The following is a 19,165-nucleotide window of genomic DNA, read 5'->3' on the forward strand; positions in this document are numbered from 1 at the left end:
CTAGGATCAGATCTATCCTTGTCCATGATCAAGTTGAAACTAATGGTGTTATGATCGCTGGAACCAAAGTGCTCCCCTACACAGACTTCCGTCACTTGTCCTAACTCGTTTCCTAACAGGAGATCCAATATTGCATCCCCTCTAGTTGGTCCCTCTATATATTGATTTAGAAAACTTTCCTGAACACATTTTACAAACTCTAAACCATCTAGACCCCTAACAGTATGGGAGATCCAATCAATATATGGAAAATTAAAATCACCTACCACCACAACTTTATGTTTCCTGCAGTTGCCTGCTCTCTGCAGATTTGCACTTCCAATTTTCTTTGACTATTGGGTGGTCTGTAATACAATCCCACTAATGTGGCCATACCTTTCCTGTTTCTCAGCTCCACCCACAAGGACTCAGTAGACAAGCCCTCTAATCTGTCCTGCCTGAGCACTGCTGTAATATTTTCCCTAACAAGCAATGCCACTCCCCCACCTTTCATTCCTCTGCCTTGATCACATCTGAAACATCGGAACCCTGGAATATTAAACTGCCAGTCCTGCCCCTCCTGTAGCCAAGTTTCACTAATTGCTACAACGTCATAATTCCACGTGTCAATCCATGCCCTCAACTCATCCGCCTTCCCCGCAATACTCCTAGCACTGAAATATATACACCTCAGAAGATTTTTACCACCACTCACAACCTTTCTATTAGTGGATTTGCTTGAACTTTTAACATCATTTATTTTCACCACAGCCCCACTGTCAGCTCTGGTACTGTGGTTCCCATCCCCCTGTAAATCTAGTTTAAAGCCCCCCCAATAGCATTAACAAACCTCCCTGAAAGGATATTGGTCCCCCTGTAGTTCAAGTGTAACCCGTCTCTCTTGTACAGGTCCCACCTGCCCCAGAAGAGGTCCGAATTATCCTGAAATCTGAAACCCTGCTCCCTACACCAGTTCCTCAGCCACTTGTTCATCCTCCAGAGCATTCTATTCCTACCCTCACTGGCACCTAGCACAGGTAGCAATCCTGAGATTACCACCCTGGAGGTCCTGCTTTTCAGCTTCCTACCAAGCTCTCTATACTCACTCTCCAGGACCTCCTCACTCTTCCTTGCAATGTCATTGGTACCGATATGCACCACGACATCTGGCTGATCACCCTCCCACTTCGGAATGTCATGCAATCGATCAGAGACACCCTTGACCCTGGCACCTGGGAGGCAACAAACCATCCTGGATTCTCTGTCACGACCACAGAACCTCCAATCTGCACCTCTAACTATCGAGTCCCCTGTCACTACCGCTCTCCTCTTTTCCCCCCCTCCCTTCTGCACTGCAGAGCCAGACTCAGTGCCAGAGATCCGGCTACTGCAGCTAGTCCCAGGTAAGTCATCCCCCCAACAGTATCCAATGCGGTACACTTGTTGTTGAGGGGAATGGCCACAGGGGCCCTGCTCTGCCTGCCCTTTCCCCTTCCCTCGCCTGACAGTGACCCAATTTCCTGTCCTCTGCTCCTTTGGCATAACTACCTCCCTGTAGCTACAATCTATAATCTCCTCATTCTCCCGAATGATCCGCAGGTCATCCAGCTCCTGCTCCAGTTCCCTAACGTGGTTTGTTAGGAGCTGCAGCTGGATGCACTTCCTGCAGGTATCGTTGTCAGGGACACCGGAGGGCTCCCTGACTTCCCACATCCTGCAAGAGGAGCATTCCAACATCCTGCCTGGCATTCTCTCTACGCTAGACAATCTGAACAAAAAACTTACCAGAACCTACCCTGGACTCTACCTGTTCTCGCCGAAGCCTGTTTGAGCCAAAGCCGTCCCACTCTGACTCAGTCCACTCCGACGATGGCCGCTACAACGATGGCCGCTGTACATGGTGGTCTGCTTTTTAAACCTTGGCGCGCTACGTCACGCGCCTGCGCAGTGCAGACCCTTCTTCCCGAGCAGTGTTTAAAAAAAACGACTTTTTCGACCCGAATTCTTCCGCTCACTTCTTCAGCTACTTGCTTTGACTGAAACAAGAACCGTTGAAATTTTCCCTTTTTAACCCTTGGCGCACTACGTCCTTGGTACCCTCTCAACTGCAGACCCATTGATGTTGATCGGGCCGAGCCTGTCTCCGTTCCTCCTGTAATCCACAATCAGCTCTTTGGTTTTTTTGGACATTGAGGGAGAGGTTGTTATCCTGGCACCACTGTCTCAGGGCGTCAACCTCTCCTCTATGGGCTATCTCATTACTACTAGAAATATGGCCAATCAAAGTCATATCATATGCGAATTTGATCAGATTGGAGCTGAGTGTGGCAGTATAGTCGTGGGTGTAAAGGGAGTAGAGAAGGGGACTCAGGACACAACCCTGAGGGGCACCTGTGTTGAAGATCAGAGGGGCAGAGGTGAGGGAGCCCATCCTTACCACCTGTCCATGATCCGATAGGAAGTCTAGGATCCAGCTGAACAACGTGGGGTGCAGGCCGAGGTCTCTGAGCTTCCTGTCAAGTCTGGAGGGAATTACGGTGTTAAATGCTGAAGTATAGTCCAGGATCAGCATTCTAACGTATCCATCCCTCTTCTCCAGGTGAGTGAGGATGGAGTGTAGTGCTGTGGCTATGGTGTCATCGGTAGACTGGTTCCTTCGGTAGGCGAATTGTAGGGGGTCCAGTGTGGGTGGTAGCATGCTGCAGATGTAGTCTTTAACCAGCCTCTCAAAGCATCATCAGGAGACATGGTTCCTCCCTGTTCTGGTGGTCAAAGAGGGCACTGAATTCAACTAGAAGTGAAAGATCTGCTGTCCCCTATCTCATAAGATTTAATTTTGTAGGAGGTTATGGCATTTAAACCCTGTCAATCTGTTGAGCATCCCTCGTTGACTCCACTCTGGCCTGGAATCTCCACTTCACCCACAAGATGGCTTTCCGGAGATTACACCGGCAGCTCTTGTAGCATTCTTCATCTCCAGACCTGAATGCCTCTGATCTGGCTCTCATGACAGACTTGAATTCATGGTTCATGCAGGGCTTCTGAATCGGGTAAACTCAGAATGGTTTTGCGGGGACACACTCATTAACAACTGCTATAAGAAAGTCTGTAAAGACCCTGGTGTAGTCATTTAAGTCCTCAGATGAATTCTTGAACATGACCTGGTCCACTGACTCAAGGCAAAAGGAAAAGGAAACTGCTCCTCCACCACCTGCGACTACCTCTGGTTGTCTTCATCTCTGGACCCTTGCTCTTTAGGCTTTCTATGCATGTAGCAGGAGTACTGCCAAATGATCCAACTTGCCAAAATGTAGTCTCGGGAAGGAACGACAGGCATTCCTTATCGTAGAGTAGCAGTGGTCTAGTGTGTTGGGAACTCTGGTGCTACAGGTTACACGCTAGTGATAATTGGGCAGGGTTTTCTTCAAACAGGCCTGGTTAAAGTTGTCTTTAGTCTCAGTATCTGAAGATGACATGTGGGCTGCCTTCAAGAGGATGAATCCAAGGAAAGTGTCTGGTCCAGATGGAGTACCTGGCTGAGTACTGAATACCTATGCTGACCAACTGGGCGCCGTGTTCATGAATATCTTCAACCTCTCGCTCCAGCAGTGTGTGGTACTCACCTGCTTCAAGTAGGCTACAATCATACCGGTGCCCAAGAAGAGCGGGGTAACCTGCCTCAGTGACTATCGCCCAGTGGTACTTGATGCAACTCAGTGATTAAGTGTTTTCAGAGGCTGGTGTTGAAGCATATCAGCTCCTGTCAGAGTGGCGACTTGGATCCGTTCCAATTCGCCTACCAGAGCAACAGGTTTATGGCAGATGCCATCTCATTGGCTCTTCACACAACCCTAGAGCACCTGGAGAGCAAAGCTGCATACATCAGGATGCTCTTTATTGACTATAGCTCAGCATTTAACACCATCATTCCCTCTAAACTAATCAGTAAACTCCAAGACCTTGGCCTCAATACCCCTTTGTGCAATTAGATCCTGGATTTCCTCATATGTAGACCTCAGTCAGTTCAGAATTGGCAAAAGCATCTCGACCACAATCTCTATCAGCTTTTCAAAGGAGGTTCAGGAAAATTATTCCAGGATTAAACGGCTTGGCAAGGGTGTTTGCTGGCTCTGGGCCTGTATTCACTGGAATTCAGAAGATAGAAACATAGAAAACCTACAGCACAATACAGGCCCTTCGGCCCCCAGAGTTGGGCCGAACACATCCCTACCTTAGAACTTACTAGGCTTACCCTCTATTTTACTAAGCTCCATGTACCTATCCAAAAGTCTCTTAAAAGACCCTATCGTATCTGCCTCCACCACTGTCGCTGGCAGCCCCTTCCATGCACTCACCACTCTCTGAGTAAAAAACTTACTCTCCTCTGTACCTACTCCTCAGCACCTTAAACCTGTGCCCTCCTGTGGCAACTATTTCAGCCCTGGGAAAAAGCCTCTGACTATCCACACGATCAATACCTCTCATCATCTTATACAGCTCTATCAGGTCACCTCTCATCCTCCGTTGCTCCAAGGAGAAAAGGCCGAGTTCACTCAACCTATTCTCATAATGCATACTCTCCAATCCAGGCAACACCTTTGTAAATCCTCTGCACCCTTTCCATGGTTGGGCACGTGGCCAAGTGGTTAAGGCGTACGTCTAGTGATTTGAAGATCACTAGTTCGAGCCTCAGCTATGGCAGCGTGTTTGTGTCCTTCAGCAAGGCACTTAATCACACATTGCTCTAGTCTGTGCGAGGAGTGGCGCCCCACACAGACTTCCAACCTGCATGAAAATGCTGATGCAGACCTCTTATGCTATCAGTCGACGTTCCCTCCCCTTTCTATGGCTTCCACATCCATTCTGTAGTAGGGCGACCAGAACTGAGCACAGTACTCCAAGTGGGGTCTGACCAGGGTCCTATATAGCTGCAACATTACCTCTCGGCTCCTAAATTCAATTCCACGATTGATGAAGGCCAATACACTATACGCATTCTTAACCACAGAGTCAACCTGCGCAGCTGCTTTGAGTATCCTATGGACTCTGACCCTAAGATCCTCTAATCCTCCACACTGCAAGAGTGGAGGACCATTAATACGATATTCTGCCATCATATTTGACCTACCAAAATGAACCACTTCACACTTACCTGGGTTGAACTCCATCTGCCACTTCTCAGCCCAGTTTTGCATCCTATCAATGTCCCACTGTAACCTCTGACAGCTCTCCACAGTATCCACGACACCTCCAACCTTTGTGTCATCAGCAAACTTACTAACCCATCCCTCCACTTCCTCATGCAGGTCATATATAAAAATCACAAAGAGAAGGGTCCAGAACAGATCCCTGAGGCACACCACTGGTCACCGACCTCCGTGCAGAATATGACCCCTCTACAACCACTCTTTGCCTCCTGTGAGCAAGCCATTTCTGGATCCACAAAGCAAGCTCCCCTTGGATCCCATGCCTTCTTACTTTCACAATAAGCCTTGCATGGGGTACCTTATCAAATGCCTTGCTGAAATCCATATACACTACATCTACTGTTCTTCCTTCATCAATGTGTTAGTCACATCCTCAAAAAATTCAATCAGGTTCGTAAAGCATGACCTGCCCTTGACAAAGCCATGCTGACTATTCCTAATCATGTTATACCTCTCCAAATGTTCACAAATCCTGCCTCTCAGGATCTTCTCCAACAACTTACCAACCACTAAGGTAAGACTCACTGGTCTATAACTTCCTGGGCTATTTCTACTCCCTTTCTTGAATAAAAGTACAACATCCGCACCATCCAATCCTCCAGAACCTCTCCTGTCCCCATTGATGATGCAAAGATCATCATCAGAGGCTCAGTAATCTCCTTCCTCACCTCCCACAGTAGCCTGAGGTATATCTCATCCGGTCCTGGCGACTTATCCAACTTGATGCTTTCCAAAAGCTCCAGCACATCCTCTTTCTTAATATCTACATGCTCAAGCTTTTCAGTCTGCTGAAAGTCATCACTACAATCACCAAGATCCTTTTCCATAGTGAATACTGAAGTAAAGTATTCATTAAGTACCTCTGCTATTTCCTCCGGTTCCATACACACTTTCCCACAGTTACACTTGATAGGTCTTATTCTTTCACGTCTTATCCGCTTGCTCTTCACATACTTGTAGAATGCCATGGGGTTTTCCTTAATCCTGGCTGCCAAGACCTTCCCATGGCCCCTTCTGGCTCTCCTAATTTCCTTCTTAAGCTCCTTCCTATTAAGACCATAAGACAAAGGAGCAGAGGTCAGCCATTCGGCCCATCGAGTCTGCTCCGCCATTTTATCATGAGCTGATCCATTCTCCCATTTAGTCCCACTCCCCCGCCTTCTCACCATAACCTTTGATGCCCTGGCTACTCAGATACCTATCAATCTCTGCCTTAAATACACCCAATGACTTGGCCTCCACTGCTGCCCATGGCAACAAATTCCATAGATTCACCACCATCTGACTAAAAAAATTTCTTCACATTTCTGTTCTGAATGGGTGCCCTTCAATCCTTAAGTCATGCCCTCTCGTACTAGACTCCCCCATCATGGGAAACAACTTTGCCACATCCACTCTGTCCATGCCTTTCAACATTTGAAATGTTTCTATGAGGTCTCCCCTCATTCTTCTAAACTCCAAGGAATACAGTCCAAGAGCGGACAAATGTTCCTCATATGTTAACCCTCTCATTCCTGGAATCATTCTAGTGAACCTTCTCTGTACTCTCTCCAATGTCAGCACATCCTTTCTTAAATAAGGAGACCAAAACTGCCCACAGTACTCCAAGTGAGGTCTCACCAGCGCCTTATAGAGCCTCAACATCACATCCCTGCTCCTATACTCTATTTCTCTAGAAATGAATGCCAACATTGCATTTGCCTTCTTCACTACTAACTCAACCTGGAGGTTAACTTTAAGGGTATTAGCCTTATAATCTTCTAGATCTCCAACATTACCAGCTCTCTGAACCTTTTGTAAGCTTTTCTTTTCTTCTTGACTAGATTTATTACAGCCTTTGTACACCACGGTTCCTGTACCCTACCATAACTTCCCTGTCTCATTGGAACGCACCTATGCAGAACTCCACACAAATATCCCCTGAACGTTTGCCACATTTCTTCCGTACTTTTCCCTGAGAACATCTGTTTCCAATTTAAGCCCCCAATTTCCTGCCTGATAGTCTCATAACTCTCCTTACTCCAATTAAACGCTTTTCTAACTTGTCTGTTCCTATCTCTCTCCAATGCTATTGTAAAGGAGATAGAATTATGATCACCATCTCCAAAATGCTCTCCCACAGAGAGATCTGACACCTGACCGGTTCATTTCCCAATACCAAATCAAATACAGCCTCTCCTCTTGTAGGCTTATCTACATATTGTGTCAAGAAACCTTCCTGAACACACCTAATAAACTCTACCCCATCTAAACCACTTGTTCTAGGGAGATGCAAATCGATATTTGGGAAATTAAAATCTCCCATCACGACAACTCTGTTATTATTGAGGAGTGACTTCATTGAAACCTATTAAGATTGAGGAGTGACTTCATTGAAACCTATTAAGATTGAGGAGTGACTTCATTGAAACCTATTGAATGGCGAAAGGCCTTGATAGAGTGGATGTGGAGAGGATGCTTCCTATGGTGGGAGTCTAAGATCAGAGGACACAGCCTCAGAATAGAAGAGTGTCATTTTAGAATGGAGATGAGGAGGTATTTCTTGAGCCACGTTAATCTCTCTTTAGAACTATTAGTGGCTGATAAGAAGATGGCTCCAAAATTCAAATGTATATTCTTTTTCTCTAACAATATTAAATAATGCTGATGTTTACACAATTCAATCTGTAATTAGAGCCCTCTAATTCCCTAATACCCCCTCCCTCCCAATACTCCAGAGAGCTTTTCCAGTTTAAGATAATATTATTCAAAAATTGTTTTATAATTCACATCTGACTTTCAATTCTATGAAGAAAAGCTCCCAATATAAACTGATGAAAGTTGAAAAAAAATGTTCCATCAGTGAAGCTAACTGGTGCCTCAGGGAATCAGCCACACTGGTTAATCTAATGCAAAGCAAAAGAAGACCTTATAAAACCTTTTGCACACGAGTTTAAAAGGACTGCATTAAACAAACTTACTCAAGGAACTGTGAATAATCTTTTAAAATCATGATTAAGAGCTTATTTTGGACATTAGCAATGCCCAAGAGAGGAAAAAAAAAATCAGGAAACATTTTGAATAAATTATGACAACCATGGGGTAAAATATCCTCATTAAAAATTAGCTACTGTTGTAAGCTTCCTAACATACAGGGAATCCAGGGCTAGGGAGCAAGTGAAAGCATTCACACAGTTTAAATTGACATTGAAGGCCAAAGGGCCTGTTCCTGTGGGAGTCAAAATGGAACATGATGAAAATACTCAGCAAACCAGGCAGCATTGATTGAGATAGAAACAGAGTAAATGTGTCAGATCAGAACTCAGAAAAGTTACATACGTTTTAAGTTGTTGAGGATGAGGAACAAAGAAAACAAAGGAGGTTCCTGTGATATGGTGGAGACTGTAAATCCTGAATAATGTGATACTTGGGCTGACCAAGAAAGAATGGCAATGGCTTGTAATCTGCAGCCAACCTGTCCGGAGGGGGTGTAAAAAAATGAATGAAAATAAAGGAGGAGAGAAAAAGAGGAGACCACATTGTGTATACAGAATGCAATGTACTATGTGAGAACTAATAATCACTGTTTAACGTGGAGTCACTTTTGGACAATAAAATTCAAAAAATCAGGAAACACTCAGCAGGTTGAGCTGCATCAGTGTGAGAGAAAGCGTTTTGATAAAGGGTTAGGCACCCAGTCTCAGAACTGCTGAAAGGTATTATCAGCAGGACATACAGGAGATTGGGAGGTGGATTGAGGCACAGTAAAGATATTTGTGGGAGTCCATGGGCGTTTAACAGAGAAGAGTTGCTAACCTGACCCTGTTATAGAGAGGGTGGCAAGAGTTAGCGATGTTACACCTGAAGGCAAGAACAAGATGGAACCAGCCAGTAAATGTGTGAAACCATCTCAGAACAGGAAGCAGCTCTGAAAGAGTTATTAGCACAGCAGGAAAAAATGGGTAGGAAAGAGTGCATTAAACGACTGGTCCCATAAATTGCCTACAGGTAGACAGACAGGAAGGGAAAACCCACGTGGACTCTTTGAGGTACATCATTGATTTGGATGAGTGAAGCTAAATCCAAATCAGAATCAGGTTCAGTATCAACAGCATTTGTCGTGAAATTTGTTAACTATACAGCAGCAGTACAACACAATTTGTGATAGATAAATAGAGATGAAAACCTGAACTACTGTAAGTCTATTAAATAAATATGGTAGTACAAAAATAGGTTATAAGTAATGAAAAAAAAACCCAAACAAAATGTAATGAGGTAGTGTTCACAGGTTTAATGTCCATTCAGAAATGGAATGGCAGAGGGGAAGAAGCTATTCTTGAATCACTGAGTGTGTGCCCGACAGTAACAATGTGAAAACATAGCTCAGAAGGGTTGTAATACAGAGTCCCCGTCCAAGAAAAAGCAAGAGAATCAGGATAACCTTAGGTGAGAGGGAAAAGCAGATGGAACAAAGATGCATTTAATTTATTAACAGGCAGAGCCAGCATTTAATTGTCCTTCAGAAGATGGTAGTGAACAGCCTTCTTGAACTACTGCAGCCTTTTTTAAAGCGATTACCCTAACCCTAATGTGTCCGTTGTGTCAAATCAGATCAGTGAAGATTGTGCTGGGCTGCCCACAAGTGTCACCAGGCTTCAGGCACCAACAGAGCATAGCCACAACTCACTAACTCTAACTGTACACCTTTAGAATGTGGAAAGAAACTGGAGCACCCAGAGGAAACTCATGCAGTCATGGGGAGAACTTTCCACCAATGCTACCTCACACACTGAGTATTTCCAGCAGTTCATAAATACAAGAGATTCTGCCAATGCTGGAAATCCAGACACACACAAAATGCTGGAAGATCTCAGCAAGTCAAGCAGCATCTATGGAGAGGAATAAAGAGTAAATGTTCAGGTAAAGACCCTTTGTCAGGACTGGAAAGGAAGGGGGAAGTAGGCAGAATAAGAAGGTGGGGGAGGGGAAGGAGTCACATCTGGCAGGTGATGTGTGGCCACTGGGAAATCCTGCCTTTTGTGATGGGTGGAGCGAAGATGTTCAATGAAGTGGTTCCAGAATTTGCACCTTTATTTACTTTGTGGCCACTGTAAAAATATTAGTTTTCTAAATTGGATTTTAAATATAACACATAACAATATATTCCATAAGCAGATTGAATCTTATCATCTTCTCTGCTCAGGAACATTGCTGCTGTGATTTTGCTTCTGAGATCACCATCGCTACTGGTGAAAATCTCATTTACGATAACACAAGGTAAAAAAAATACCTTCTCAAGAAGTTTGATGACCACATTCTCCATGAACTTTTTATGCAGTGAATCTGATCCATTCAATCGACAAAGAAAATTGATGGCCAAAATCCGCACAGATTGATCATCACGGTTTTCACTGTAAGGTAGCAATGAGGAGAAAAAAAAGTTATTTTTTTAAAACAAGGCATTATTAAACTTTATCCAACTACTTATAAGCTCTTGATAATGGCTTAGCAGACTACGACTACTTAAAGTAGTCTAGAAGCATCTTTACATTGGAAAATTGTAAATCCTATTTTTCCAAAGAGCATTTTCAACTTGTTTCTGTTTTCCTAATCCATGCCCTTATATCTAAGATATTTACCTAAATCTTGGGTACCTACTCACATCACTGTCAGAATGCATGTACAAAACATTACATGCTATTACCAGCCCTACATCTTATGTCTTCGTAAAACTATTGGTATTGTTATACACGCAAACAACAGGGAAATTCTGCAGATGCTAGAAATTCAAGCAACACACATAAAAGTTGCTAGTGAACGCAGCAGGCCAGGCAGCATCTCTAGGAAGAGGTGCAGTCGACGTTTCAGGCCGAGACCGTTCGTCAGGACTAACTGAAGGAACAGTGAGTAAGGGATTTGAAAGTTGGAGGGGGAGGGGGAGATCCAAAATGATAGGAGAAGACAGGAGGGGCGGGGGATGGAGCCAAGAGCTGGACTGGTGATTGGCAAAAGGGATACGAGAGGATCATGGGACAGGAGGTCCGGGAATAAAGACAAGGAGGGGAGAGGGGACCCAGAGGATGGGCAAGGGGTATATTCAGAGGGACAGAGGGAGAAAAAGGAGAGTGAGAGAAAGAATGTGTGTATGAAAATAAGTAACAGATGGGGTACGAGGGGGAGGTGGGGCATTAGCAGAAGTTAGAGAAGTCGATGTTCATGCCATCAGGTTGGAGGCTAGCCAGACGGAATATAAGGTGTTGTTCCTCCAACCTGAATGTGGCTTCATCTTTACAGTAGATGAGGCCGTGGATAGACATGTCAGAATGGGAATGGGATGTGGAATTGAAATGTGTGGCCACTGGGAGATCCTGCTTTCTCTGGCGGACAGAGCGTAGGTGTTCAGCAAAGCGGTCTCCCAGTCTGCGTCGGGTCTCGCCAATATATAAAAGGCCACATCGGGAGCACCGGACGCAGTATATCACCCCAGCCGACTCACAGTTATCACCTTCCTGATAACTGATTAGGTCTGAAATACAAAAAGAAGCATAGAGCTTTGAGACCTTCCTGATCAGGAAGGTCTCAAAGCTTTATGCTTCTTTTTGGATTCCAGACCTAATCAGTTCCCCTCTACCACCACTCTGCTCCGTCTAGCTGAATTAGTCCTTACTCTTAATAATTTCTCCTTTGGTTCCTCCCACTTCCCCCAAACTAAAGGTGTAGCTATGGGCACCCGTATGGGTCCTAGCTATGCCTGCCTTTTTGTTGGGTTTGTGGAACAATCTATGTTCCGTGCCTATTCTGGTATCTGTCCCCCACTTTTCCTTCACTACATCGACGACTGCATTGGCGCTGCTTCCTGCACGCATGCAGAGCTCGTTGACTTTATTAACTTTGCCTCCAACTTTCACCCTGCCCTCAAGTTTACCTGGTCCATTTCTGACACCTCCCTCCCCTTTCTAGATCTTTCTGTCTCTGTCTCTGGAGACAGCTTATCCACTGATCTGATGTCTACTATAAGCCTACTGACTCTCACAGCTATCTGGACTATTCCTCTTCTCACCCTGTCTCTTGAAAAAACGCCATCCCCTTCTCGCAATTCCTCCGTCTCCGCCGCATCTGCTTTCAGGATGAGGCTTTTCATTCCAGGACGAGGGAGATGTCCTCCTTTTTTAAAGAAAGGGGCTTCCCTTCCTCCACTATCAACTCTGCTCTTAAACGCATCTCCCCCATTTCATGTACATCTGCTCTCACTCCATCCTCCCAACACCCCACTAGGAATAGGGTTCCCCTGGTCCTCACCTACCACCCCACCAGCCTCCGGTTCCAACATACTATTCTCCATAACTTCCGCCACCTCCAACGGGATCCCACCACTAAGCACATCTTTCCCTCCCCCCCTCTCTCTGCATTCCGCAGGGATCGCTCCCTACGCGACTCCCTTGTCCATTCGTCCCCCCCATCCCTCCCCACTGATCTCCCTCCTGGCACTTATCCGTGTAAGCGGAACAAGTGCTACACATGCCCTTACACTTCCTCCCTTACCACCATTCAGGGCCCCAAACAGTCCTTCCAGGTGAGGCAACACTTCACCTGTGAGTCAGCTGGGGTGATATACTGCGTCCGGTGCTCCCGATGTGGCCTTTTATATATTGGCGAGACCCGGCGCAGACTGGGAGACCGCTTTGCTGAACACCTACGCTCTGTCCGCCAGAGAAAGCAGGATCTCCCAGTGGCCACACATTTCAATTCCACATCCCATTCCCATTCTGACATGTCTATCCACGGCCTCATCTACTGTAAAGATGAAGCCACACTCAGTTTGGAGGAACAACACCTTATATTCCATCTGGCTAGCCTCCAACCTGATGGCATGAACATCGACTTCTCTAACTTCTGCTATTGCCCCACCTCCCCCTCGTACCCCATCTGTTACTTATTTTCATACACACATTCTTTCTCTCACTCTCCTTTTTCTCCCCTGTCCCTCTGAATATATCCCTTGCCCATCCTCTGGGTCCCCTCCCCCCTCCTTGTCTTTCTTCCCAGACCTCCTGTCCCATGATCCTCTCGTATCCCTTTTGCCAATCACCTGTCCAGCTCTTGGCTCTATCCCTCCCCCTCCTGTCTTCTCCTATCATTTTGGATCTCCCCCTCCTTCTCCAACTTTCAGATCCCTTACTCACTCTTCCTTCAGTTAGTCCTGACGAAGGGTCTCGGCCTGAAACGTCGACTGCACCTCTTCCTAGAGATGCTGCCTGGCCTGCTGCGTTCACTAGGTATTGTTATACAGTATGTTTCAAGCTTGACATCCTTAAAAGAAATAGCGATTCAGATTTATTTATCACCTGTACAGACAGAGAAATGCGTCATTTGTATTAACAACCAACACAACCCAAGGATATGCTGGAGACAACCCGCAGGTATCGACACACATTCTGGTGCCAACATAGCAAGCCCACAATGCTCTGGAGAACAAAAATATCACAGAAGGTATCTAAGGCAATTGTGACAAAATTAAATTTTGAGAGTGATTATATGGTCTTTGGAGGCCTTGCTATTGCTTGCATGGTGGCTGGTGAGAGGCTGATGCTTTTCCTGCTTCCTATGCATGAGAGGGGGAAGGGAGGCTCTGGGGTTCGAAAGTTTTCAGTAATACATTTTTTTTCAGTTTCATGGATGTCTGTGATGAGTAAGAAGTTGGGGTTGTATACTATATTCGTTCTCTTATATTAAATTAAACCATTGAATTGTAACCAGTCATGGGCTTATGCTGGACTGTTTACGAATAGCCAAAATTTAGATAATTCTTCTAATGAATTGACAAGTCCTTTGGTCCATGTGAAATGCTTCCCTGGTGAAGATGTGGTTTGGCTGAAGAGTCTGTACTCGTCTATGCTCCATATCCTGTGTAAGTGAAACAGCAGATGGAAATAAGGCAGGAAGAATAACAGGGAGATGAAGAGATGACACCACGTATAGAGAAGGGGGCAAGCGACTGGATAGGTTAACTGGCCATTCAGCTGACAACTGGCAGCACAATAGTGCAGTGGTTAGCATAATGCTTTACAGCGCCAATGTTTAGAAGATTGGGGTTCAGTTCCTGCTACTGTCTGTAAGGAGTCTGTACATCCTCCCCATGAACCTGTGGGTCCAGCTGGGCGCTCCCGTGTACCAAAGATATATAGGTTACGTTTAGTAAATGTGGCACCAGGAGCATGGTGATACTCGCGAGCTGCTCCCAGCATACTCGGACTGTGTTGGTTGTTGAAACAAATGAAGCATTTCACCATAAGTTTCAATGCTTCAACTTACAAGCAACAGAGCTAATCTTTATCTTTAACAGACAGGAGTGCAATGGAACAGAGGCCGCTAGGAGTACAAGAGTAGACTGTAATTCATCGAAAGCAACATCACAGATAGGCAGGGTGGTGAAAATGGCATTTCACACATTACTCTTCATCAGTCAGGGCACTGAGATAGCAGTTGAAGTTGGACACGGCATTGATTAGGTCTCACTTTCAGTACTGTATACAGTTTTGGTCACCCTTTTACAGAAAAGACATGGTTACACTGGAAAGAGTGCAGAAACAATAATGTGCCCAGAACTAGAGGGCCTGAGTTATAGGGAAAGGCTAGCAGGCATGCTAGGTCTTTATTACTTGGAATGCAGGGGAATGACACGAGCGACATTATAAACATGCTTAAATATTCCAAATGGCATTGATAAGGTGGATGGTAGCACTCTTTTCTCCAGCGTACTGGAGTGAAAAACTAGGAGGCAAGGATTTAACATGAGAGGAGAAAGATTTCAAAGGGGCTGAGGCAACTTTTTCATGGAGAGGGTGGGGAGTATATAGAATGAGCTGCCAGAAGAAATGGTTGAGGCAGGAAGAGGCACTCAGATAAGTACATTGAGCGAGGGATGGGAAGAAGACCATAACACATAGGAGCAGAATTAGGACATCAGCCCATCAAGTCTGCTTCGCCACCCCATCATGGCTGATCCTGGATCCCACTCAACCCCAAACATCTGCCTCCTCGCCATATCCTTTGATGCCCTGACTAATGAGGAAACTATCAATTTTTGCTTTAAATATACCCAAGGTCGTACCCCCCACAGCTGTCTGTGGCAGAACATTCCACAGACTCACGACTCTCTGGCTAAAAATATTCCTTCCTACCTCTGTTCTAAAGGGTCACCCTTCAGTTTTGAGGCTGTGCTCTCTAACAGATTTGTCAGGTAAGATTTCCCTTCACAGAAACCATGATGACTTTGACTTAGAAACCATAGAATAACTACAGCACAGAAACAGCCCCTTTGGCCCTTCTCGGCTGTGCCGAACTATTTTCGGCCTAGTCCCACTGACCTGCACACGGACCATATCCCTCCATACACCTCCCATCCATGTATCTGTCCAATTTATTCTTAAATGTTAAAAAAGAACCAGCATTTACCACCTCGTCTGGCAGCTCATTCCATACTCCCACCACACTCTGTGTGAAGAAGCCCCCTCTAATGTTCCCTTTAAACTTTTCCCCCCTCACCCTTAACCCATGTCCTCTGGTTATTTTCTCCCCTTGCCTCAGTGGAAAAAGCCTGCTTGCATTCACTCTATCTATACCCATCATAATTTTATATACCTCTATCAGATCTCCCCTCATTCTTCTATGCTCCAGGGAATAAAGTCCTAACCTATTCAACCTTTCTCTGTAACTGAGTTTCTCAAGTCCCGGCAACATCCTTGTAAACATTCTCTGCACTCTTTCAACCTTATTTATATCCTTCCTGTAATTTGGTGACCAAAACTGAACACAATACTCCAGATTCGGCCTCACCAATGCCTTATACAACCTCATCATAACATTCCAGCTCTTATACTCAATACTTCGATTAATAAAGGCCAATGTACCAAAAGCTTTCTTTACGACCCTATCTACCTGTGACGCCACTTTTAGGGAATTTTGTATCTGTATTCCCAGATCCCTCTATTCTACTGCACTCCTCTGTGCCTTACCATTTACCCTGTATGTTCTACCTTGGTTTGTCCTTCTAAAGTGCAATACCTCACACTTGTCTGTATTAAACTCCATCTGCCATTTTTCAGCCCATTTTTCCAGCTGGTCCAAGTCCCTCTGCAGGCTCTGAAAACCTTCCTCACTGTCCACTACACCTCCAATCTTTGTATCATCAGCAAATTTGCTGATCCAATTTACCAGATTATCATCCAGATCATTGATATAGATGACAAATAACAATGGACCCAGCACTGATCCCTGTGGCACACCACCAGTCACAGGCCCCCACTCAGAGAAGCAATTCTCTACCACCACTCTTTGGCTTCTTCCATTGAGCTAATGCCTAATCCAATTTACCACCTCTCCATGTATACCTAGTAACTGAATTTTTCTAACTAACCTCCCATGCAGGACCTTGTCAAAGGCCTTACTGAAGTCCATGTAGACAACATCCACTGCCTTCCCTTCATCCACTTTCCTGGTAACCTCCTCGAAAAGCTCCAATAGATTGGACAAACATAACCTACCACGCACAAAGCCATGTTGGCTCTCCCTAATCCAAATCCTAATCCCTGTCTATCCAAATGCTTGTTTTATTCTGTCTCTTAGTACCCCCTCCAATAACTTACCCACCACCAACGTCAAACTTACCGGCCTATAATTTCCCGGATTACTTTTCGATCCTATTTTAAACGACGGAACAACAAGAGCTACTCTCCAATCCTCTGGCACCTCACCCATAGACACCGACATTTTAAATATATCTGCCTAGGCCCCTGCAATTTCAACACTTGTCTCCTTCAAGGTCCAAGGGAATACCCTGTCAGGTCCTGGGGATTTATCCACTTTAATTTGCCTCAAGATAGCAAGCACCTTCTCCTTTTCAATCTGTACAGTTTCCATGATCTCACTACTTGATTCCCTTAATTCCATAGCCTTCATGCCAGTTTCCTTAGTAAATACAGACGTAAAAAAACCATTTAAGATCTCCCCCATTTCTTTTGGTTCCGCACATAGCCGACCACCCTGATCTTCAAGAGGACCAATTTTATCCCTTACAATCCTTTTACTCTTAATATACCTGTAAAAACTCTTTGGATTATCCTTCACTTTGACTGCCAAGGCAACCTCATGTCTTCTTTTAGCCCTCCTGATTTCTTTCGTAAGTATTTTCTTGCACTTTTTATACTCCTCAAGCATCTTATTTACTCCCTGTTTCCTATACATGTCATACAACTCTGTCTTCTTCTTTATCAGACCTGCAATATCCCTTGAGAACCAAGGTTCCTTATTCCTATTCAATTTGCCTTTAATCCTGACAGGAACATACAAGCTCTACACTCACAAAATTTCTCCTTTGAAGGCTTCCCACTTACCGATCACATCCTTGCCAGAGAACAACCTGTCCCAATCCACACTTTTTAGCTCCATTCTCATTTCTTCAAATTTGGCCTTCTTCCAGTTCAGAACCTCAACCCCAGGACCAGTTCTATCCTTGTCCATGAACATGTTGAAACTAATGGTGTTATGATCACTGGAACCAAAGTGCTCCCCTACACACACTTCCATCACTTGTCCTAACTTGCTTCCTAACAGGAGATCCAATATTGCATCCCCTCTAGTTGGTCCCTCTATATATTGATTTAGAAAACTTTCCTGAACACAATTTACAAACTCTAAACCATCTAGACCCCCAACAGTATGGGAGTCCCAATCAATATATGGAAAATTAAAATCCCCTACCACCACAACTTTATGTTTGCTGCAGTTGCCTGCTATTTCTCTGCAGATTTGCTCCTCCAATTCTCGCTGACTATTGGGTGGTCTATAATACCACCCTAGTAATGTGGCCATACCTTTCCTGTTTCTCAGCTCCACCCATAAGCACTCAGTAGACAAGCCCACTGATCTGTCCTGCCTGAGCTCTGCTGTAACATTTTCCCTGACAAGCAATGCTACCCCCCCCCCCCGCGAACCTTTTATTCCTCTGCCTCTATCACATCTGAAACATTGGAACCCTGGAATATTAAGCTACCAGTCCTACCCCTCCTGTAGCCAAGTTTCACTAATTGCTATAACATCATAATTCCATGTGTCAATCCACGTCCTCAATTCGTCCGCCTTCTTCGCAAAACTCCTAGCATTGAAATATGTACACCTCAGAAGATTTTTACCACCACTCACAACCTTTCTATTAGCGGCTTTGCTTGAACTTCTAACATCATTTATTTTCACCCCAGCACCACTGTCAGCTCTGGCACTCTGGTTCCCATTCCCCTGCAAATCTAGTTTAAATGACTTATTTTATCATTAGTCTCCAAGTACCACGAAACCTTATCCTTAGTAATTGACTCCAACACTTTCCCAACCACCGTCCTTAGGCTACTGGCCTATATTTTTTTTTTCTTTTGCCTTCCTCCTTCTTAAGGAGTGGAGTAACATTTGCAATTTTCCAGTCCTATAAAACTACGTCAGAAACAAGTGATTCTTGAAAGGTCATGACCAATACATCTGCTATCCCTTCAGCAACCTTTTCAGCACTCTGAGATGTGGTCCATCTGGTCCAGGTGACCTATCCACCTTAAGACCTTTGGGTTTCCCGAGAACTTTTTCCTTTGTAATAGCAATGGCACTCACCCCTGCTCCCTGACACTCACAGACCTCTGGCACACTGCTACTGTCTTCTGCAGTGAAGATTGATGCAAAGTACTTCTTAAGTTCACCTGCCATTTCTTTGTCCCTCATTAGTACCTAAGCAGCATCACTTTCCAGTGGTCCAATATCAACATTAACCTCTCTTTTACTCCTCATATAACTGAAAAAAACTTTTGGTATCCTGCTTTATATTACTGGCTAGTATGCCCTCATATTTCATCTTTTCCCTTCTTATAGGTTTTTTAGTTGGCTTTTGTTGGATTTTAGAAACTTCCCAGTCATCCATCTTCCCATTTACTTTTGCTACATTATATGCTGTTTCCTTGGCT

At 44.8% G+C, this 19,165-nt stretch overlaps 1 protein-coding gene across 1 annotated transcript in view; it reads right to left on the reverse strand.

Moving 5' to 3' along the window:
- tarbp1 (TAR (HIV-1) RNA binding protein 1) overlaps window positions 1-19,165 on the reverse strand; it is a 400,954-nt gene that overhangs the window by 182,662 nt on the left and 199,127 nt on the right. The window contains 1 exon segment of the mRNA XM_063057295.1: window positions 10,456-10,576. Within this exon segment, the coding sequence (XP_062913365.1) occupies window positions 10,456-10,576 (121 nt within the window).

The sequence above is a fragment of the Mobula hypostoma genome, chromosome 8, assembly GCF_963921235.1.
Source record: "Mobula hypostoma chromosome 8, sMobHyp1.1, whole genome shotgun sequence".
In the NCBI taxonomy this organism is placed as follows: Eukaryota; Metazoa; Chordata; class Chondrichthyes; order Myliobatiformes; family Myliobatidae; genus Mobula; species Mobula hypostoma.